Raw genomic sequence first — 24,516 nt, 5'->3', positions numbered from 1 at the left:
GGCTGTCATTAAAATTTACTAAAAGAACCAAAGAGGTCTGACTTATTGCACGATCCACATCCTAAGCATGGATGTTGTTGCTCGGGATTTCTGTTGTTGCAGAAAGTGGAGGAGAGGAGAAAGCAGACACTGTTGTGTCTGAATTTCCTGAACTGTATGACACGAGTTTGCTTTTGTTGTAATGAAACCTCGTGAGGAAAATCTGATCTTGGAAAACGGTCTCCATCTGAGTCAGCATGTCAGCTGTGTTCATACTCAGTCAGTGCTTTAACAGTCTCGTGCTCTTCTCATTATAGGTCAGTGATATGTGTAAAAAGAGCTCAGGTTTGTTACGTGATCCCCAAAATAGCTGTAAAGACCAACTGAAAGTTCTTAATTGTAGTAATGAGGTGTAATTTTCATACAAAATATCCTCCTGGTTTAGTGATTTAGTCCCATGCACCGAACCAGACTACTTCACAAATCGACAATTGCTTCTTAGTTTATTTTTAATTATATATGTTTGGGTTTAGAATCAGATTCTTTATTGTAAAAAAAAACAAAAAACCTCAACATTCAAATGGTTCCATTTTTGTATTTTGTGCTTATGACTGGACTGTACCATTAGCTCCAACTGCCAGCTATGGACTCAGTCACATGATCACATTAGAGTCTATGTAGCAACTCTGAATATACAAATAGTTTATCAGCTACCCTATTTTGGGAGAGTTTAGGAACACATGTGAACATTACCCACACACTGAAGTCATGGGTGTGATATTGTTCTCACTGTTGCTGTTCAGAATCAACAGAGTAGTAGCCTCCAAATATCTTTATATCATGAATAATTGCCTGTAGGCTACATTTGAATTAATGACTGAGTGGCTATGAATGAATAAATAAACAAGCAAGTGTGAAAACAGGATTATTATACTAACGTTATTGATGATATATTGTCTATAAAAATGTATTCACATTTAATATTGTAGCTGATAATAATGTGCTGCATAGGTTAGACCAGGACTGTGCTACTGGTTCCCTGGCTGGCTCTAAGCTACTCCCCCCCCAGTGCAAATGGTACAGTCCAACCACAAGCGCAAAACAGTTACATGGAAAATTAAGCTGAGAGACAACCATCCATTTGTGAAGTAATTTAAAACATAGAATAATTAAAGTTTCAAGCTCATTTTTGTCATTCCTGCAAATGGAACAAACAACTTGCAAAGTGCTACACGGACCCATTCGTCTTCGGGAGACTTGTTGACAAGTAAACACAGTATGGAACATACAATTAAATGAACAAACGCAAGCCCAAGCCAACTCTCACACGACAAGTTCCTGCTGTCTTTGAAAACACTTGTCACTCCCTCGTATGTAACTGTTTTGAACCCGATGGCGAGCCTCACCATGACATGGAAGAAGATGTGTTCGCAGGTCTCTTTTCCAGGAAGCAGCGTCAGGTTTTGAGGCTGCAGCTTGCTCGGGTTGTCCAGTACGGCCCGAGGATTGAAGCGTCTCTCCGCTATTGATACATTATACTTGATCCCTGGGGAGTCGTGGAAAGAATTTGAAAAAGTCACACTTCTCGTTGAAACCGTGAAAAATCCTGTTTGTGTTAAAATATTTCTAAGATCGATGGGCTTCTGTTCCTACTTAGGTTCGTGCAGACTAATTGACAAATGGCAGCGACAGGCTATGGTGAATGACATCACTGTAGCAGCGCAAAGCAATATTAGCTTTACTCTGAACATATGATGAATGTGTGACCAACATATACAAGAATCCAAACCCTCTGGCTTTGGAACTGAGTCACTTCCAAACCACATTGTTTCAGAGGCTTTCCATTTATTGCCTTGTGTTTTCATGGCACGAGGAAAAATCTGGTAAGACTGAACTTGTGCGTGTGTTACGTTTGGGGTCAACTAGAGAATTAAGAGAGCTGGGCCGATAATGTAGTGAACTTTTCACTACATTTCAACTATCAGTATGAACTTTAAGGTCTGTTGTAACTTACAGCTTCTTAATACTTTTCATGTCGAAGCTCGAACTTGGACCGGAGCTCCACTTGTTACCGCTAAAATACCTTAAATTCCTGAAAACAGCATTTAAAAGTAGTTGGCCGAGTAGCTGGCTTCTGTTTAAAGACACTACTGTCAAACACTGTAAATTGATATTTGCATGAATAAGATTAACTTTAAAAAAAAAGAAAGAAAGAAAGAAATCCATTTTATGCAACAGACCACAGTGATCTCACAAACACCAGCACATCTGCCCTGCATTACCAGCCAGACACGGCAATGAGAGGAAAATTAAATAAACGTGTTCCACTGTATGCGACCACATGGAAGACAAGATAACTCGCTCTGTTCTTCCTCCGCTGTGTTTTGGCACATCTGATAGATCTGATAAAGATGTCAGAGGGTCAAGAGGTTAACTGGGAACACGCTCCCATGCACCTCTGCTTCCTCCCCCTCGATACACTGTGAAACTGGACCCTGACAAGATGGCTTTCAAAACAAATTGAGAGCTGAGAATCCCTGCACGTACATAGAAGGTGGGTTACTTTTGGTGGCACAATCTGCAAGCTTGACTCTCTCTTTTGAAGGCATAAATCAGAGGTGACTTTTGTTGGTGGATGTCTACCGTTTAAAGCACCAGCGTGGTTCGGACGTACCAGTTCTGAAGGCAGCAGCATTAGCTTTGGCAGAAGAACAGCAGTGAGATCAGAATCTCTTACTGCTAGTAAAGAAACATTTTGCTTTGGCGCCACTTCGAATGGAAGGAGCCATCACAGTTTTTACAGGCAGCTGCATGCTGAAAAGTCTATCGGAGCCAGGACATGACGGATATATATTCGAAGGGATGAATTGCCTTTTCTCGCTTGAAACCGGTCACATTTCATCCTGTCATGCACTGGAGTCCAAACGACAGCTGAACTACACTAAAACTATGGATCCAGAAAAGAAGAGTTCAGTTCTCCAGTGGATCAGTAAAAATGTTGTGCTAAAGACAAGACAGCTGGCAGTGTAAGCATCTTTTCATCACACAAAATAAATTAGATCAAGTGACCTACATTTAAAAAGCATGTTTTTTTTCTCATTCAGTATCTACAGATTTAAAAGGTTGTGCAATCAGTAAACTGCTCTCATTTACTAATAGAGTAATCTGGGTATTGAGGAGGTGAAAACACAGGGCAAAGAGGCAGGGAGGTAGTAGGAAACTTCACTAAGATGCTTCGACAGCAGTGGATTATTTTTGCTGGCTTACCAATTTCCTGTGTGGGAGGAATGGCTGTCCTGGCAGTGATGTTGAAACATACAATGGCTGACATGCAGGTCACGTCTTTGCCAGCTCTCTGACAGTCTTTCACAAAGATGTTGACCTTACTGGGCTCAAACCTGACTGTGGCATATATCCGGACAACGCTCTGTGACCTGTGAAGGCATAAAAAAGCAAACCCAAGAGATCTGAAACTGAAGAATAGCTGAAAATATGATTCTTTCACAAGGCATGCAGAAAAAGTCGCATCTGCCAATACGTTATTCTTGAAAATGTAAATCACAACTGGGATTAGAGGGAGAATCTTTGATGAAATTCATTTATAGAGTTGAGCCTGCCAAACAGTCTTTTGTGTTCTTGACAACAGTATTATTTACTGGGTGAGATACTAACCAAAGTAGAACTGCAGCACCAAGGGAACCTACTGCCAGGTCCACTAAACCATCATCATTCATGTCCATTGTGCCATGGATACTGCGGCCAAAGTACTGCAGGCCGGGAGCTAAATCTGCTGCTGCTATCCTCTGAAAAACAGACAGAAGAGGTCATGTGAGTGTGCAAGGATCACAGTAACAGCCACATTTATGCAATAATATAGTTGCTACTAATTCATTTGTGCCATGACGCTGTGCAGTTTCATTTTTGAAGATGGAGTGTGCAAACTTAATGTCAGAGGAGATAAATGCTAATTACATTCTGTAAGCTCACCTCACTTTTCATCAGCTGAGTCAGAAAGGGTTTTGAAGTACTAAAAACTGTATCACATCAAGTAATTTGCTTGCTTTGTGTCCTGCTTTTAAGGTCTCTGTGGTCTGTGTTTTTGTATTTGTAATGCAAATATTGTACTTTACATTACTACCAATCAATCTCTGATGCATACCATAGGCTTAAACTGTTCCCCACAGCTGCCTCCAGGAGCGTTTCACAGTCTGTCTCAGATTTATTTATTTTGCACATTCTGTTCATTTCTTATGCCTGACAGGCAGAGTTTCTTAAGCCAGACTCACACTACTGGGCCGATTTATCCCCGTTTCACCCCTACTGACAATCGGAGGAGAAATCTGGTCTGGAGCTGATATTTGGCCCAAATTATTTGGTAATGTGCAATTTTACAGATGCAGCCTTGAACCTCTCAAACTGCTCGCAGGCTTATCACGATTAATATTCAACATGTTTGATATTTAGGAGTTCAAATTAGGATGGCTAACGTTCTAGCTCTGTTCCTATCCAGACGTGTTTAGCTTTCTTGCTTTAGTTATTTTCTCACCACAAAGTATTATTAGCGTTACAGCAAGCTGTTGCACCACAGTCTCCATTTTGTTTACATCTGTTTCCCCCGATAGGTCACATGAGGTGTTGCATTGTTCCCTGTATTGATCCCTCTGGCAGGATAATCTTAATAATATCCAGCAGTGTGTGATATGTATGTTAGTCTGTGATTAGACAGAAGAATGTCTGTAAAGTTTTTCCCTTTCTCTGGGATTTAATCTGATTTCAGAATCTGTTAAGGTTTTAAAATTCCTGTTAACCTGGCTTTATTGTCGACCTGTTCAGCAGTTTTCCTCGGTGTGTTCCAGTCACTGCAACAGGCCATATAATCCCCACATCCACCTGCACACCTGCCTTTTATTACCTCATTAGTTGCTCTGCGTACAGAATACGCCAGGCCCTTTTGCCTCCTTTATTAGATTGTCTATAGTACTCTGTAGGCTTTCTAGTGTTGCAGTATTTTGTACTACTTTAGACTGCCTGTTTCACATTTTCGCCTGCCTTCCTGCACCTTGTCTGGCTTAGTTAGACCTCACTGGGACAGACTACCTGCTACTGACCTTAGCCTTGATTTAGGACCTAATAAACGCCTCACACATCCATACAGGTGAGCTGTTACAAGAAGGAAGATTGAAGTCTCTGCAGTATTTTTTTTTTTACCATACTGAAATACACATAAACAAATAAAAGCACATAACTCCACAGAATTACACTGGCTCCCCATTTGTTATATAATTCAGTTTAAGATTCTGTTGATTACTGCTAAATCATGCGGCTACATCTATGACCTTTTAACGCCATATTCAGAAATCTGAGAATAAATTAGTGTCAAAAGCCCCCACTGGGGTCCAGGCTTAAAGAGAAAGGGGAACAGTGCTTTCACTGTTTGAGCCCCAACAGTCTGGAACAATCTCCCCTTAACTGTCAGAACAGTTAAATCAGTTCAAAAATCTTTTAAACACCCACATGAATAGAAAAGCATTGCATTTTATTGCTTCTCTGATGCTCTGCTATTGCTCTTTTTTGGGTTTCACTGACTTTATCAATGTTTTATTGTGTTCTTTTGGTGTTTTATTGTTGTTTTTTTGATGCTTTGTATAATTTTATGTTTTGTTAAGTCCTGTTTTGAAAGGTGCCACAGAAATACAGCTTATTATTATAAATCAGAGGCTGCATGACAGTTCGTAAATTAAATGAAAAACATACTGTATGCTTTAGAAAATGAACAGTAGCAACATGTATTGTAGATGTATATAGTCAGTAGACAAAAACATACAAATGACTTGGCCTTGTCTTTTAACAGTGCGTGTAGTTTTGCGTCCTACCTGTTTATATTTGCGTAGGATCCTATTGTGCTGGCTAAAGAAAACGTAAATGGCTCCTTTGTGGTCGTCTTCCAATGGGGCTCCAACCACCAAGTCGTTAAAGCCGTCGCCGTTGAGATCTGGGACAGGAGCGAGTGATGAGCCAAAGCGAGCGTTTTGGCCACCATTATGGATTTCCAACGCTCCTTCAAGGACAAAACGATTCTGCGGATGAAGGGGAAAAAAACATATATGTCTGATGCAAGTTATATATCTTACACCAAGCGTCATAGTCTCGTTGCTTTCAGAATGTATTCTGTTCCCACTTCATAAATATCTAACGGCAGTTGTCCCCAGAGGAACGGTTTAGATTGTTTTCGACACAGGCATTTTTTGTTTTTTTCATTTGTGACTACATTCTTTGGGACTGATGTTGATAAATAGACATAAGCTTCAGTGGCGATTCCCAGAGAAGGAGAACTGGCTGCTCATCTCAGAAACTGAAGTACAACAAACTGGGCCAGTGAACAAAAACACTGTTTAGCCACAACAAAAGATGGGAAAAACCTTTTATGCATTTTCAAAGCTTGTTTCTCCTCCCACACATCAATACATGTGAGAGCAACTTGAATAACTGCTACATCATGAGAGTTATAAGTTTGTATTTTAGAATCTGTCCTATGTTTTTTGGCTAATACACTCACTTATTGCATTGCACTCGCATGATCGCTTAATCAGAAACACATTGGCGACGGGAAAACATGAGCTTGCTCCTGGGTTTGTTCAGCTTATCGTTTGCTCCATCCAGGTCATCTACCAATCGATCAGCGGGCATCCTGGACTGCTGCATCTGTGGAATAACCTTTAACGTTGACCTCTGTGCCTCCAAGATGGGCTTCAGATTTGACCAAGGTTTGCGTTTGTCTGGTCTCATTAGTCCCTGTTGCAGAGCTTTTTCCAGTGAACTATTTGGCTCTGCCATCACTTCAGGGTTAGGCCAAAGGGTCATATACTGAACAATATATACTATATTTGATATATTGGCTAGTGTTTTGGGAAATTGGTCTTTAGGAACATTTTAACCAACCAGTTTACATTCATGTCTTTTCAGACTTGAACTTTGACCCTTTGGATATAACATATTATCCCTTAATGACTTTATCCTATTAGAAATGTGAGTGAAATGCCATGATTAGTTTATATAGTCTTGAATTGTGGTTTAAAAAAAAAAAAAAAGAAAATAAGTGTTTTGTCAAGTTAAAGTTAACTTCGATTGCCAAATTCTAATCAGGTCATCCTCGAGTCCAAGTGGACGTTGGGCCAGATGAATTTCCCTTCAGGCGCTCCTGATTCATCGCATTCACAAGAATGGGACAGACGTGGAGACACAGTGACCTTTGACCATCAAAATCTAATCAGTTCATCCCTGAATTCAAGTAAGGGTTTGTGCCAAATTTGAAAAAATTCCCTCAAGGCGTTCACAAAATACTGCATTAACGAGAATGGAATGAATGGATGCAGAATCCGAAAACACTAAACTTCCGGCTTGCCAGATGCTCCAAACACAGTTTGGCTTGGAAAATGCAACAAAAACAGAATAAACTACTTTTGTCGATGTAGCTATCAATTTTTGTTAAGACCCACATGTTCCGGGGATAACGTTTACTTCTTCCTCACAATGGAAGTTAGTGACTGAACTAATGTCAGTCTAAGACCAACCTGCAAGTCACACCAGAAATACTGAATTATCGCTTAAGGGGTTAACGTACAGAGAACGCCTGATCATCCACATACTTTAAACATAACGTGATAGGCACATGCACAAGTCTTTACACTATGCACATGATGTTCACATAATATAAATACATCTATATAATAACAAGCTGAGCAGCATAAAAACTTTAATAGAAAAAGAAGTATATGCCAAATAGCACATATACCATGAGTTAAACAGTCCTACTGTAGTGTATGTCCTATTTAGCAGAGATATCCATGCCTTCTGGCACAGCTTAGTTTTCCAGTAAAAGGACTGATCTGTTCGTTATATGATCTGCCATCCATTTATTTAGACATCTCGTAACAAGACCAAGGAAGTTATTGTCCTCTCTGCCCTCCATCCAGCTGGGTTTGTTGTTTCAATTATCTCAAAACTATCTTTACACAACTAATCATGTTGTAAATTATACAGGAAAAAGCAACAAACAAGATTTTTCATCTCTCTTTTAATCAAACAAAAGATTACTTTTGGATTAGCAGCTTTGTTTTCCATATAATTCTTTAATTCTTCCTGTTTGAAGTCAAATATTTTAAACATCTGGCAACAACAAAAGTGAGGAATTTTACCTCCGGTGGTAAAAGTTCTAAAGAATGCCATATAGCTTTGATATATTTATTTGAAGTTCTATTCTTAGTGAGTGTTAAGTCAGATGGAAGATATCCATGTCTGTCTTTGAAAGCAAGCAGCCGACTGGAAATTTTTTTTTAAAGAAAGCAATCTTACAAAATGGAGCCAAACACTCGAGTCCATCAGTAGTCATGCATATCATTGCTCCACTTGGCATCAAAGTTCCTAATATAATTTAGGGCTGGCAGACGAAACATGAGATCACTTGTTTTTACAGTTGAATAAGTGGGAAGGGAGTTGATTTAGGAAAGTAGCTTTTACTTCTCGGCTACCTGATGTGTGCATGTGTGACAAAGAGGGAGATTGATAGAGAAACAGGGAAAAATATATTCAGCGCTGTTTAAATTTGAAACATATGGTCTGTGAGAAGGCCATGAAGGGTCACCACCAGTCTGCAGTCGCCCAGGAGTGAGTTAGAAGTGCAACTTCTCGATGTGTCAGACAGTGGATGGAATTTTATTTCTGACCAGCTGCCAGACTTCAGGTAACTTTGTTTAGCTTTGGACATACTTCAGCTTCTGTCCTTTCAGGTGTTGGCAGAGCCTTCAGTGCTGAACGTATCCTGTACTCAAGAAATATATAATATTGAAATAATTTCCGAGAACATTCCACTTATAGCACTTTTTTGAGGCAATACAGTCTCATATAAAGTTAAAATGATTCAAAACAGAGCAATATCTATGATGGATAATCAAGACAAAAGCCAAGCAGCATCAACACAACAACAATAAATCTGCAATGATTCATTTTAGGCCTCTTGATGGCAGCAAAAACAAGACGTGAATACAGGATTAACATATAGTGTCCTTGTTTTGGTTTCCACCTGTTTTTAGGGAATATTTTTAGCCATTTTACTGATAAATGCTCTACTAGGTTCATCAACCAGATGCTAACTGTGGTCAGCTCAGCAGGTAAGAAAGTCCTCCTGCTCCTCAGGATAAGACTCAGCAGCCTATTTGTATCTGAAGGATAACGGGCAGCCCGTTGAGGACAGCAGTGGACACATTCTGGACAAAGGACAGAGATGGCTTAGAGTTGGAAGAGGAGTTAAGGAAGCTATCCATGTCAAACTGAAATGGGCATCTCTAAACAGAGAAGGGAAATTACAGCACCACTTATCAGGTACTTATAGTGCAGTCCTGACTCTAACCCTAACCCGACCAAGTCAGTTAGAACTGGAAGCCTCTTAGATGGGGGGTGAATAGTCTTCAAGAACCAAAAAGAAGTCCAGTGTCTTTTTACCAAAGCACCTAGAATTACATAATGACTTAGATGCCTGAGAATCTACACAGACATGGTGAGAGTGAACCAAAAACACGAGCTAAGAGATGCTACAAAGCACCATAGAGCTGATGGGAACTGCAGACTTGGTGGGCAACTGTCTGCCACTACAGGCTATACCTTTCACACATGAGAACGCTATAGAAAAATATTGATTATAATCACTTTAACAGGCAAAACTTACAAAACTCAACAGCTATTTATTAGATGATGCAGACATTAAAAGGAACCTGACAGAAAATGGGCATCTACTCTAGTGTATCTACTAATAGCATGGCTGAAAATTGGCAGAACAGTATGTGCACAGAGGCAGTGAAAATGAATCTGTGCCTTTTTTTTTTTTTTTTTAACAGTATATTAAATATGCAGTATCACATTGAGGATGTAAAATATTCATTGTGACCACAACGACACATTTTTGAACCAGGGAGTACAAACTTAAGTAGTTTTCCAGAACAGCATCACTGAGCAGCATCTCCAGCAACACCTGAATCAACCACATCATCATTATTAATCACCCAGAACAAATGTGCCATTCCCGTCCTGATGATGACAGACAGTTTTAAAAGAGTGATTTCTGTTTGTGTTTTGCTTTAAAGCTCGGGCTGCCACCTGTGATGTGGTTTGGGCCACACCAGATATTTAAATACCTCTCCTTTGCCTGTTTCGTGGATTCAAAACAGCTGAAGACATCCATTATTCCAATGAGCAAGACAGACCTGGAACACCGGGAAATTTCCTTCTATTAAAGAAACTTGTCGCCCTCCAAATGGTTCTCTGGAAATGGGTTTAGAGGAGGCAGAATATTTTCCTCTTGAGTTCATTCTACACATCTAATAAAGTCTGCACACTGGCATGGCAGAGATCTCTCATTTGATCTGCACATTTGATCTGGACAAGGTCATGTGTCAAATGTCTGCCTGCAGCATGTCAGCGTGTTAACTGTGGCGCTGGAATGCAACGGAGTCTGGTTTGGTGTGTTACCGGACACTTCTGGTGAGGAGTGTTAGAAATATTGGGTAAGTCTGGAGTTTGAACAGGTGTTGACCCAGTTTGGTGCAGTGGGTTGCCTGGCCGACAGCAGATTAATACCTGTATGTGGCCAGCCTCTGTGGAGTTTTCTACTTACCAGCTCTGTTACTCTGTAGATGTAGACTTTCCCTTTCTCCAAGCCTGCATTGAAGAACATCGGTGCTGCCACGAGAAGGTTGTCAGTGATACCGTCTCCATCAATATCCACAGGTGCAATCTCACTGCCGTAGTAGGAGCCAATCTGAAACAAACGTCATAAATGCAAACATCAGTCACTTGTTTCTTGGAAAAGTTATTTAACCAATGTAAACCCCATGATAAATGTCATCCATCCATCCATCCATCTTCTCCCGTTTATCTGGAGTCGGGTCGCGGAGGCAGCAGCCTTAGCAAAGCCGCCCAGACTTCCCGATTCGCACACACCTCCCCCAGCTCTTCAGGGGGGACCCCTTGGGGTTCCCAGGCCAGCTGGGAGACATAGTCCCTCCAGCGTGTCCTGGGTCTTCCCCGAGGTCTCCTCCCAGTGGGACGCGCCCGGAACACCTCCCCAGGGAGGCGTCCAGGAGGCATCCGGAAAAGATGCCCGAGCCACCTCAACTGGCTCCTTTTGATGTGGAGGAGCAGCGGCTCTACTCTGAGCTCCTCCCGTGTGACTGAGCTCCTCACCCTATCTCTGAGGGAGCGCCCGGCCACCCTGCGGAGGAAAGTCATTTCGGCCGCTTGTATCCGCGATCTCGTTCTTTCGGTCATTACCCAGATCTCATGACCATAGGTGAGGGTTGGGATGTCGATTGACCGGTAAATCGAGAGCTTTGCTGCCTTGCTCAGCTCTCTCTTCACCACGATGGTCTGGTACAGCGACTGCAATACTGCAGACGCTGCACCGATCTGTCTGTCAATCTCACGTTCCATCCGCCCCTCACTCGTGAACAAGACCCTGAGATACTTGAACTCCTTCACTTGAGGCAAGGAGTCTCCACCGACCCGGAGAGGGCAAGCCACCTTTTTCCGGTCGAGAACCATGGCCTGATAAATGTCACAGTTTGCCAAATGTACGTAAAGCCTATCTTGCTATTTATTGAACCGCACATTAATTGGGTTTGATGAATTGCTGATAAACTCATGTGGCTGTTGAACTTGAATATTGTGGCAAATGGCGGCCTGTGTTGTGTCACAGAAAGTAATCAGAGTCCTGATACTTCTGATGATGCTCAGGCTGCCAGAGCTTCACAGAGGGAGTCTGGAGTCACCGGAGTGGATGGAACATCATCTATTGGTTTTCAGATTAGAAACATCTGCCTATAAAAAAAAAGCTCTTTGCTCAAAATCTGTGAGATCAAGAAAGTTTTCTGCAGAAAAACATCTGCCGTTCTGGATGAGCTCTTGCTGACAAGGTACAATGTAAGCTGCTGCGAGATCACTTCAGGCTCTCGGCCTGTGAACAGATGCCAGTTCTGAGTGTAGTGGTCATTAACACACAGAGCCACATCCTCTTGAAATGATGACCATCTATAAAATTAATATGACTCAGACAATTGGACTAGGACCCAACAGATGATTTGTTGTATAGTCAAAGTCGTAAAGCTAAAATTAAATAACAACAAAAATAATTTATAGTAAAATTTTTTTTTTTTTAAAGAAAAAAAAAGTCAACCGTGATAGAGATAACAGCCTTTTATATACAGTGATCTTGTCTTTATGTCGACTTGCAACAACTGCGCAGTTTGTTATGTTTATGCCATTTGGACTGTAGCAGTGGAGCATTTACTGAGCTCAAATTACAAAATGAAAATCCTTTTGGCTATTGGCCTTTCCCGCTGCAAAATACTATGTGTCACAATAATTTTTCCAGCCATTTCATCTAATTTTATATGTTCCTGATTAGGAATTATTCTAATGCTTTCCAAAGTTAAATTAACAGGATAAACTGGGCACTAAAATCTCAAAAACAGAGAGACAGAGAGCAGATCTATCCCAAAATCTGGCTGAATTAGTGGTCCACACTGCACACTGTGTAAGATCATGAAAAGAAGTGACTTGAGGATGGTTTTCTCTCTTTTCGTAAGAACCTACTGTAACTATCTACAGTGACACTAAAGAACCTAGTTAGCAATTTTGACAAGCAGTGGTGTACTGGCAATCGGTCATACTCGGATAAATCCTGCCTGGCTGCTGAAGCTCTGTACAGTCAAAAAAAAAAAAACCAATAGAACATCCATTAAAATTTTTACCCTCTGTCTGTCTGTTTGCTTGTTTGTTTGTTTACTGGCCCAACAGGCAATGGTCAAATATCAAAAACAGCAGTTCCTCAAATGACCACTTGAGGCTGGCTACAAAAGCGAGTCAGTCGCTATAGACCAGGGGTCTCCAATCCTGGTTCTCGAGGGCCACAGTCCTGCATGTTTTAGATGTTTCCCTCTTCCAACACACCTGATTCAAATGATCAGCTCATCATCAAGCTCTGCAGAAGCCTGATAACGATTCTGATCATTTGAATCAGGTGTGTTGGAAGAGGGAAACATCTAAAACATGCAGGACTGTGGCTCTCGAGGACCAGGATTGGAGACCCCTGCCATAGACCCTCATATTAAAATGCTCAACTTATATCAGAAAATAAACATGTTTGCAGCCTGGTACAAAAATGGTATTAGTCCCTATAGTTAACTTCTAAGTTCAGGACAATTGTACAGGGGTTGAATGTTTATGTAACTCACCTGTTTAAATTGTACTAAGGCTTAAAATGTGTTGTCTTTATCTAAAACCATGAACAACTCCATTTGAGTTGCAGCATCTAAAAGACACTGTGGCAAACCCATGCATGTTGTTAAACGGCTGAAAAGAAGTGGCTGCGTACACCGACATTGTCTTACAAAAACCCACAACATGACAACAATTTGTAAGATGTCTCTGAGGTTCTTATACCCAAGTTAGCTGCTCTTCATAAGCAGCAGTGCAGCATTCAAATGTATGACATTTCTTATTGCTATGTTCAAAGCAGAAATGTGGACTGCATCAACTTGCATATAGCTGATAAAGTCTTTATGTAATAGTCTCAGTGCTGGATGTGGCTGTACCTGCTGGCCTTTGAGGGAGTGCAGGATGGTGAGGTTGCCTGAGTTCTTGAGAGTGAAGATGATGACTTTGCCAGTGTGGTTGAATCGTGGAGCTCCTGCTACGAGCAGACGACCGTTTCTGGCTGACACCACAGACGTCACAGTGTAACCTGGTGATGTAAAACACACACACACACACACATGACTTCAGGGAACAAACTGCTGAAGCATGTAGATATATAGATTTGTTTTACCCACCTAAGTAAGCTGAAGTATGTCCAAAGTAAGTAATTAAGTGAACTGACTGCTTGACAGTGAAAATGTAAATAGAATATCATGCACAGTAAGCGATTACGTTTTACTTCACTGTTTGTTTATGTGTGATGAGGAATGGACCTGCTCTTTAGGTTGAATTTTATAGCCGCGATCTGCGTGACTCAAGGAAAAATTGTAAAATGCTGCAATCTGAGGAGCTAAAACTCAGCAAGCTGCATTCAGTTACGCAGGACTCGATGTTCTGGTTTCTCAGGTTTCTCATATTTCTTCTTCTATTTCTTTTATTTCTTCTTTTCCCACTAAAGATTCCACTTACTCACTGTATACTTTTCCACCTTCATCTCTCATCTTCATACCTCTTTTTTTCCCAGCATTAACTTTCTCCCTGCCTGTCCAAAATTATGCTTCCACCTCATATTACTATTGAGACTAGAATGGCTTCCATTGGCAGGCTGGTGGATAAGCTCATAGACAAACCGCTGATGGTAAAAGCAGAGGTCTGTGGTGGTGGAGTGAGATGGGGTTGGATAGGATGGGAAGCACTCAAGCAGTGGGTACACTTTACAGAGCTGGGCTGCCGCTCGGACAACGGGTGCTAAACCACAGGTCTTTTACTGAGGAAGCCATACATCTATTCACCGAAAAAAAAAAAAAAAGGATGTAAACAGAAACTAAATGCTGATGATTATGGGAGTAAATGCTTCATTGGGTCTCTGAGCTTAAAATAACATTTTCCTTTCCGTCATTTCTTTTTTTAACCATATTTGTTAAAACTCAAGTCCTGATTTTTCCACTCTTTCACAGTTCTTTATGGTGTTACGTACCCAAGTAGGCACCGTGGTTCTTGAGCTCTTCGGGGAACTCGTCAGCGTAGGACGACTTAGGAGGGACCACCTTCCCCTGCCGAGTTTCCTTCAGCACTGCTCCGTTCCAGTCGTAAGCCCCGACAGCACCAACCAGAATCCCATCCTGTAGGTGAGGTGCACTAAAGTTACTTCTGATATTTAAACCGCATATATAATGTGTACAGCAGAGTTAAAGAGAGCGATCGGTCTGTGCTGCAGACACACACACACAGTACCATAATTGCTGTATATGATGGCACTCGTGGAGCGTTATATGCTCTAACCACCATTTTGGAGCAAAGTCTGTGTGTTTGGCTCACCTTCACTTCAGTCAGATTAATGGTGGTGTTTCTCCACTTGTGGTCAAATGTATTCCTGGTAACAGTGATAAACACAAACTCTAAGGGGGGCTCTTATGAAATTTTTGCATTACTTTAAAAGGACATGAGGAAAATCGAATTAGTTCTCTCTCCAACAGTGCATTTCATCACTTTCACGGACATGCTGCTACAGCAAGAACACACTGAGGTTTTTATAAATCACATCTTATGTAAGTGTGTGTCTGATCTAGTACATTAAAGTTAAATAAGGTCCTACTTTACGAAAGACTGAACCTAAGATGTGTATGAGGGTTAATGAAAAAGTTTCTGAGACTGTTTGTGGTGCAAAAAAGTTCAAAAATCAAACTCAAGTTGAAGTGTTGCTGTTTTGACATGATTTGAAATTTAGCATTCATGGTGTTTGACATGTTTACATAACAGAACTTCCAGTGAGCATTACAAGCGTTACAGATGTGCTGCTTTACTCCACAAAGAGACAACTTCAACAGAGATGACAGCCAAATGTATACTTTCTTTTATAGGTAACTTTTTGATAAACCCTTGTATGTATATTGTATGTATGTACGAGTGGCTGAACGACTATTTTGTTATGTTTTTTTATCTTATCCTCTTTAATGTTCTTCTACGTTTTATTATAAAGCACTTTACGTTTGCCTGTGTATGAAATGTGCCATACACTTAAAACTGACTTGACTAAATCCAAGCTTATGAACATGGAGAACACGATCAATGAGGATTTCAAGGCAAATGACTCTGTGTATATTTCTTCGCATCAGTAAGCTGCATTTAAATAATTTGTCAGACAAGAACTATCCTTAGATTGAGTCCTGAGCTCCATCAAAGCTGTCAGGTTATTATTTCACTTTGCAGTCTGATCAATTTACTGAAGTCATCATATTTTTCTGTCATATAATCTTTGTTTTATTACCACAATGTTTCAGTTTTACAGTTTCACAGCTGGAAATATGCTGTTGTAGCCTGATTATTGTGCACATGGATGGGCTTCCATAACTATATACAGTATATATATAGAAAATGACCTGGCTAATTAAGATGCCATTGCTTGTCGAATCTGTTTGTCTATCTGGGAATGCGACTGGCATGTACGTCAGACTTTTGCTGTGTTAAAGGTGACACAAAAAAGTTACCAGGTAAGATTGGCATGAGGTTTTTTTTGTTGTTTTTAAGTGACCAGGGTGCTCATTTGGACAAGAAGCTGACACGTTCAAGTGTCATCAGATAGAAGGAAAGCAGAAATGTTGCCATTTAAAGGTCTCTTGTCTTTAAATAACTACTTCATACTATCTGAGTCTGATCTTCAACAACTCAGTCTTATGTTGCTAAACAAGAGATCACAAACTTTCCAGTGCAATAAGTCTCACAGATCAGTCAAGGGTTGAATAGGAAAACCAGATTTTCCTCTTCCATTACAGTGTACCAGCCAATTCCAATATGAAGAGGCAAGGTACCAGTTCTAATCTGAGCACAAATACACCTTATTTGTCTCTGACAGACTATGACTAATAATAGGTGCAATAGGTTAGATGGAGGGCTTTAACTTGGAAGAATGAGGTTTATATTCTGGGTGAAGCCACAATCTAATGTTGTTGTCTTTAAGCATGACTATGTTTGTGTGTTTGAAGCTCTTAATTGTCTGGTGGGAGAAGCTCAGAGCAGCGAGGGAAAAGCTGCAGGAGGAGGGCTGTATATGTTCAAATTTTAGTCTTTCTTGCCTTTTCCAGATTTGTACCTATGCCAGCTTTAATATAAAACAGTCTACTTTTAGTTTACTATGGAACTCATTTGAACCACTGCTTTTTACACTGTAAACTCTTCTTTACCTTTGAGCTACAATACCAGCTCCCCCCAGCTTAAAAGTGAACCCATATTTAGAATGCATATACTGTAAATTCCTCATCAGGGTCCAATCTTGTTGTTTATTCTTTCAGGCGGTTGAATATGACCCATATTGACAGGTTAAACCTGACAGGAATCGATCTCTTGTTATTGCTAAAGTCTGAAACTAAGCAACCAGTGAGACATTTAAACATAGAGAGAAACAACAGCGCACAAAGAAAACGAAATCTACTTTGAAGTCGATTATCAAATCACTGCAAAGTCTTGATCGGTGTATTTTTAAGTCGTCATTACAACAAAGGAAACAAACTAGCAAGTGCAATTAGTTGTAGACACGAGGAGGGATAAAGGAGGGATTTTCTGTATTCCATGGTTCACCATACTTTGTATCACTGACACTGTAATTATAGGGTTCCTCTGCTTAATGAGCTCAGTGCCTTTTTCTTGCTGTACACAATATGCCGACAACACACTTTCCAGAGTTTGAGCGTGTGCTGGAAGGCTTGCAATTCCTTCCCAAAAGATGGAATTGTGTGCTCACCACGCTTGAACTACGTCACCATCTCACAGCAGCGTTATGCCAGTGTGGTTATCTGTTTTGGTCAAAATGGTTTCCATGGCAAACGAACGAAACCCCAAAACAGTTCAACCTTATAATACAGTGACCTATTTCCACTGCAGTTGCATGTATGGACATATGCCTTGCTTTAGTCAGGATATCATCTCTATATTGTACTGGACAAGGCCAGAGCTGTGGTTCTACATAATATACACAACAGTGTCTATATATACTAGCTCATCAAACCAGTAATGTATACTCTGCATTGTGATAAATACAGAAATAACTTGTGCAAAGAAGCTACAAGCTGCACAGTTTTACAAATGCAGAGCCTCGATATTATTTTACCCCATTGTTTAGTTAAAGTCAACAAACAACAGCTGGAGAAACTGCTACAAATGCAGATGCATGAGACGCCTGTAAAGTATATGACATAAGCAGCCTTCAGAGTTGGCACCTATCACATTCAGCAAAAACCATCTGGGCCTTCACGACTGTTTTTCTCCTTTAAAGGACCAACATTCTTTCCAATAAATTATCCTACTCTCAACACTCAGGTTGGTGTTGTTGAGCATCTCTGGAATCTGGCCTTGTGGACAGAATTTCCAGCCATCGCTGCCACCCAGCTGCAAACTCTTCAATATATTTATTTTTCATCATAAATTGGATTCATTTATTTCCCCCCTGACAAATCACACTGTGAAGGGGAACTGGAAAATCAAAGCAGTTGCATCAGCAAACGTCTCTAAAGAGCCAGGAGGAGTGGAATGAAAATTAATGAAATGGTATGAACGGCAGGTACAGTAGAGGAGATGTGCCTTATCTTCCCCTTCCAGCTGTGTCACTGGGAAAGCCAGCACACCTGCAACCGTCTGTCCCCAGATACAATCTAAAAACTTCAAGGAAGCCAAAGAAAAAACAAGCCATTCTGAAGCTGAACTGTCTCAGTTTCTCACTAATATGTTTCGCTGGGGAACAAGTGGTGTCATGTGTCCTGTGGCTGCAGTGGAAAAAAGCCTGTCTCCCTTGTCAGTGGCTCCTAAATCAGGATGACCTAAACCGCTGGGGCCACACAGCAGGCACCCCAGGGGGGGCTGGAGAGTGATAAATGGCAGGTTGCGAGGAGGAGTTATGACGCGGCAGAAATTGAGACAATGTGTGTTGTCGTTATTGACAGATGGTACGAGACAACGTGGTAGCAAAAGTCAAACTCACCTCGACGTTGTGCGCAGAAAATCCAGCCTGAGACATCTGGAGACCAAACGCTGTCCCATTCTTACTGGTTCCTGTGTAAACAAGTCAGTCTTTTAGAGTTTTGAAACAGAGCAGCATCAGAGCACTTTCATCTTTTAGCCACAGTTGTAATGTCAAAGGAATGGCGTTGGAGTCTCAGTGCGAACATTTCACATTTGAAGATGGCCTGCAGGGAAAGATCTATTTATTTTTACCTTGTTAACGTGTTCATATGGTGGTTTTTATACATTGGAAGGCTTGATGAGGCTTGATGAGATAAACAAGCGCTCATGGCCGAGCATTTTGATCTTAAACCTGCAGTGTATTAATGACGGTCTCAAAAACAGAAATTCAGTCTTCTGGTGTTTCATATGCAACAAAAATAAAGAACCGAGTCTGTTAACTTTGCCGGGTGGGACTTTGTGCATCATGAGTCTCTGTCAGAATCAGTTTCAGACTTTCAACATGTCTGCCTGATACTACAGCTTGAAATTGTGTAGCACGGAGTAGTTTTACAGTGTTTGAGCAGATTAGTAGGTGAGCTGGTGTGCTCGAGTCACAGTGAGCAGAGGACGGAATTCCAAAGATTTATTCGTTTTCAGAAAAGCAACGGTGTAGCGTTGCATACAAGTCATCTTAGGGCATGGAGGGATTATTTTCACAGAAAATCTTCTACGTCTGTATCTTTGATACACAGAAATGAACTGTGGGATTTTAATCGTTGACTAGAAAAGGACTTCAATTTAATGATTAGATGTCGGAGAGTTTTAAGTGTCTTGTCATGAAGCAACGTGCTTAAATGTTTAAGTTTAACATTTTTGGTGGTAAATCAATGGCCAAACAGGGACGTTAAGAGATTTAAGAATTATTTTCAGATATTACTGGTGCATGACAACTACAGCTGCAACTAAATATTACTTTGATGACTTTCAGTTAAATATATTAAATTGATTAATTTCTGATACATTTCAGACACGTTTAGGAAAAGGATAATCACAATGGACAAGGAAATGGACAAGGAAACTAGTTCAGACATCTTATGTTAGCAGGCTAAACCCAAACTTTACTGAATTTAGTTATATAAGAGAGAAATGTACTAACATTTAGAAACTTTGACAAATATGCTTAATTATTTTTGCTTAATTGAGTAACTGAATAAATTTAACTGATCAATAAAGAAAAAAGAATACATTTCTGTTATCAGATACTAGATTAATCAGTCTTCCTAAAGAATTTCTTTGGGATAAATAAAGTTTTGTCTTATCTATTTATGAGGTTTGAGTGAGAAACTGTAGTCGTTCATTTCAGAGCAAAGGAAAATTAATCTCTTGAAAAACCTTCCAAACTGAAGATGCGCTCTCCAAGTGCATCCACAATATCCTTCAGCGCCGACTCGTCTGTCACATTAAAGAAGTGTTTGTCATCTGGGTCACTGGCAATGTACTTGATTTCATTGAGGAAAGCCTCAGGATTGATTCCTCTACGGTTGTAGTAGCCAAGCACCTGTGGAGATAAGAATAAAGAATCTGTCACTGAATGCATAAAGTACTGGAGTGTCAACTGGTGTAATTAATCCATCACATTTTAATAGCCTTATAACAGATCAGCATTAGCACTCTTTGAGAAGGTTTCAAAGGATTGTAGTTTTCGACATCAATGCCAGCGCTGCCACCAGTTCCAGCTGGTTTTCAACCAAATGACTTCAGAGCTTTTGCTCAGATGCCCAACAGAACCACAGGATGGAATCGAGTGTGCCATTAGCTGTACCAGCAGTGGCACAAACCAAACAGTTCTGTGGGCTGGAGGAGATCATTTACACCTTTAACGGCACTTCCACTGAGCGTATATTTGCAGCTTTCAGAGGGCTCTGAGTGTTTTGGCTTCATTCTAGCTCTTGAGAGACCTGCTATAACTGAACCCAATGAGGTCACCTCATTAATGTTTATGGTGCAGCAGTGCTGCACAGGAAATTTATTAGCCACCAGAAAACCCAAGTTGAAACTAACTAAGCCATCCAGGTGAATAATAGGTCTAGCAGACTCACGGCAATGGCATAACGGGTGATGCCATCCTTCTCACTGTCCTCGATGGCCTGCTGGAGATCGGCACTGTCATGTGACTCTCCATCGGTTATCACTATCATCACCTTCTTGGCTCCACGTCGACCTCCGTGCTTGAAAGCTTGTGAGCTATAAGAAGGTGTTTGAAATGTTCAGTAAAATAAACTACCGTAATAAAATCGTGCTGCTTGTTTGCGTGAATGGGGATACTGTACCGAGCAATGTTGATGCCAAGAGCTGTGTTGGTCTCCTCTCCACCTCGCTGGTTGATGCTGCGCGCCCTTTTCACCACTTCTTCAACTGATTTGTAGTCGCTAAGTTTGAATTCATGGACCACCTTCTCACCGTACTGAACGACTCCAACCTGCTCAGAGAAACACAATAAGAGCTTTGACTTCCTGCAGATAAACCTGTAAACCCCTAAACCCAGTTTGAAAGGTATGTTGTTTTTTTCTTTTAAATCAATCACCAAAATTACACCGTTTATCAAAACTAGAAATCTATAAAACATAAAAAAATCCTTGTATTATGAACTTCTGGTGGTCCTTGAAGTCCTTTTTTTATCAGGAAACGTAACTAAAATGGACCATTAGCTTGACCCAAATTCTATAAAAACAAAAATGTCTGCATTCTGCGATGCAACTGAAAACGCTGTGACAACCAGACTTTTTGACAAATTGTAGGCTGTGTTTACTCAGATCAGACAAGTACAAGTATGGACGAAAATTAAGAATGCTAGTCATGAAACATATACAGTATGGAGAGTTGCCAAATTTTCCAGCAAGGGTAACACTTGTGCACACTTGGACAAATGTTGGCATCAGGTTTTTTTTTTCACTTTTTCTAAAACAAATAATCCAACACAATCAACTTTTGTTTCTTCTTTTATTATGATTGACGGCCTTCTAACTGAGTCACACTGCATGAAACATATTTTGGAGTTCTCTCTACTTCTAGTCATGGTTGTGCTGTTCCCATAGAGGTGCAGGACTTCATATTGCAGTGAAAAATGAGCCCACAGTTAGTAAAAATGTAGCAAGAGCAAAAACCACCCAGAACCTGCTTGGAGTTAAGAGGGTTAACTCATCACAGGTGCAAAAAAACTTGATGTATCCAACAGGGAATATTACCAATATATCTAATCTTCCTTTAATATTCTCTACTGTCTTACACACCTGTATTTGACCAGGTCCAATATAGAACTTCTGAAGAATGTTGATGAGAAAAGCCTGCACTTCATACCAGGGGTAGATGGAGTTCGAACCATCGAGAACAATCACGATGTCCATGTAGGTTTCACATCCTGAAAAACATTTGAAGATATGAGACACGTGAAGCAAACTGATGGGAAATGTTCCTGTGCTGCTACTCAGAATAAATCGATGAATCTCTTTTAAACACAAGATGTTTTAAAGCTTACTCTGAAAGGCTGGCGCAATCGTTCTGGAGAACTTAAAGCTCGCATTGACTCTGGAGCATATGCCAGTGCTGTAGTAAGAGCTGCCACACTCATATGACCACAGCGGCCCACAGGCCTGAAACAAAAGAAACCATTTATACAAGCAGCATCATCAACCTCAGCACTTTACAAAACGACAGGCTTATGCTGTCTGAGGAGTTGTGTAGCGAAAGCAGCGGTATGACAACTGTGTAATCAAAGGAAAACCTTGTGGGAATGTTCTTTTTTTGGTCTTTTTGATGACTTACACTCACTCAAAAAGTAATGCACCAACAGACCATAACTCTACACGATGATGAAGATAAATATAAGGAGGTTTTCAAGTTGTTCTCACCACAAAGCTGTTGTCTTTCGGGTTCGATGCGAGCGTCATTCCCAGCCTCATCTTGTCCTTTCTCTCTGATACGTTGGTCAAAGATATCCTTCCTTGAGGGAAAATGAATTTCGCTGAGAGGATCTCAGATGCACAGTGTCACATCTATATATACATAAACACGTGCGCTATGCCTCCAGAGAACAAACAGGAGTTCCACCATCTGGTACTTTGGTTTGTTATTGCTGTCTGGCCGGCTCAGAGCAGCGTCTACATCCTGAGATCTAAATGTTTACTTGACAAAACTTCATGTGAGTACCTAACCAGGACAACACGTGCAACCCGTATGAAGAGGCATGCGGTAAAATGTGTGGTAAAACACACATGTGGAAATGTACATAAACCATTAAAAAAAAATAATAAAATGTGGAATGGTAGGTATGGCACCCACAGTTCTGTCTCACACATGTCACCGTGATTGCTACTGACACGTGGTGAAAATCAAGCAGGCATATAAACACGTATATAATACATGCATACACATATATCCAGATGTTGTACATGCATGATTGTCGCTGATACTGAATATCCTGTGATGCTCTGGTGAGAAGAGAGTGGTGTTTAGTAATACTGTACCTAAGTTGAGCTTGGAGCAACCATTTCCATTGGTTCGTTTGCTCAGTGAACATTTATAAACATCTCCTGTCTGGTAAGGACCGTTCATTTCATACGGGGCTCCCACTAATAACCTGCAAAAACACACAATCCAAAAGTTAGAACAGCTTAAATGGTTATCAGTATTAAAGTGTGCTTTACAGTCAACTCAGAGCAACCTTTTCTTGTATTTTAGTTAGGTTTCCGTCTGGTATCTAACTCTCTGAGGGAAAATGACGGTGTGACTGTTAACATCAGTGACCCACACAAAACACATGGGCTGACCATGAGATTTCAAACCTTTATTTTTCCAGGGAAGTAACTGGTGTTTAATCACATCCAGAAGCACTAGCCTCATATTCATAAACAGTTTCACTCAGTCACACCCAGTAGCTGGCCAGTAAAACCAGCGGATCTCTCGTGAGTCATGGTGTTACCGTACGACCGTATCTCCTGAGAAAGTTCACATAAAGTGCAGAATATCTGATCTCAACAAAAAGGATTCTCCGCAGAGTGAAGTCATGACAGGTGGTGTTGAAGTTGCTTTTCAATCGGTAACAGTGTGTAGGAGTTTTCTCATTTATATTCAGGCTCTCTCAAGTTTTCCACTCAGAAAACCTGCTTTTGCTTTGTCATTGTGAAGTATTGTGTGACGTGAAAAAAAGAAGGAGCTGAAACCAGGTCTGAAACTTGAAAGGGTCTGAAAAATTTCCATATGCGCTATATCTGATCATAGAACTAAAGACGCCAACAGATAGCATGCAGTGCCGCCGCCATCTCAATTGTTTTTGATATAAACACTTGTCAGATGTGCTGCTGAAGTCAGCGGTGAGGAGAAGGAGGGCGGCTGCCGTGCACAACTTTGTGCTGCTGGATTCAGATTTTACGATGGTTCAACTTTTTTCAGCTTGGCACCATGGCTCACTGTGTGGCCAAAGTAACTACAGAAAGTATGCAGTAAACAAAGATTCTAATTTTACTGACATCTGACTAATCTAAAATCAGCATTCCCTATATTTTCATTTTTTATCTAGTTCTAGGTTCAAAATCAGATTATATTAAATGGACACCAGTGGTCTGTGGTGTACATGTACAGGCTGTACGATCAGAGGATGCACTCTGCTGTCGCCAATTCAAAATAGGGATTGATTGATACGGTTTTTCCAGGGCCAGTGTCCATATCAATCAGTATGATATTTAGAATCAATATACACTAAATGGTATATATTAACAGCATGTGATAGCAGGGGACCTGCTATTTATAGCCAGGCTTCTTCAATAATAAGGATTACAGAGTGACTACAGACAGGCTTTGGCT

The 24,516-nt window shown here is 40.7% G+C and overlaps 1 protein-coding gene across 1 annotated transcript in view; it reads right to left on the bottom strand.

The window, feature by feature from the left end:
- The window catches only part of itga11a (integrin, alpha 11a), a 56,752-nt gene that overhangs the window by 15,200 nt on the left and 17,036 nt on the right, over window positions 1-24,516 (bottom strand). Inside the window, exons 3-17 of the mRNA XM_008304775.1 lie at window positions 23,181-23,293; window positions 22,566-22,657; window positions 22,193-22,307; window positions 21,948-22,075; window positions 20,988-21,136; window positions 20,757-20,901; window positions 20,050-20,215; window positions 18,695-18,765; window positions 14,702-14,846; window positions 13,623-13,771; window positions 10,646-10,789; window positions 5,853-6,056; window positions 3,652-3,782; window positions 3,247-3,413; window positions 1,386-1,525 (exon numbers count right to left, since the gene is read on the bottom strand). Of these exons, the coding sequence (XP_008302997.1) occupies window positions 1,386-1,525; window positions 3,247-3,413; window positions 3,652-3,782; window positions 5,853-6,056; window positions 10,646-10,789; window positions 13,623-13,771; window positions 14,702-14,846; window positions 18,695-18,765; window positions 20,050-20,215; window positions 20,757-20,901; window positions 20,988-21,136; window positions 21,948-22,075; window positions 22,193-22,307; window positions 22,566-22,657; window positions 23,181-23,293 (2,059 nt within the window). The remainder of the gene's footprint in view (window positions 1-1,385; window positions 1,526-3,246; window positions 3,414-3,651; window positions 3,783-5,852; window positions 6,057-10,645; window positions 10,790-13,622; window positions 13,772-14,701; window positions 14,847-18,694; window positions 18,766-20,049; window positions 20,216-20,756; window positions 20,902-20,987; window positions 21,137-21,947; window positions 22,076-22,192; window positions 22,308-22,565; window positions 22,658-23,180; window positions 23,294-24,516) is intronic.

This window comes from Stegastes partitus, unplaced genomic scaffold (genome assembly GCF_000690725.1).
Source record: "Stegastes partitus isolate 25-593 unplaced genomic scaffold, Stegastes_partitus-1.0.2 Scaffold41, whole genome shotgun sequence".
NCBI lineage: Eukaryota > Metazoa > Chordata > Actinopteri > Pomacentridae > Stegastes > Stegastes partitus.
Note: the sequence above shows the minus strand (reverse complement) of the source record. Positions and strands in the feature narration are given on the sequence as shown.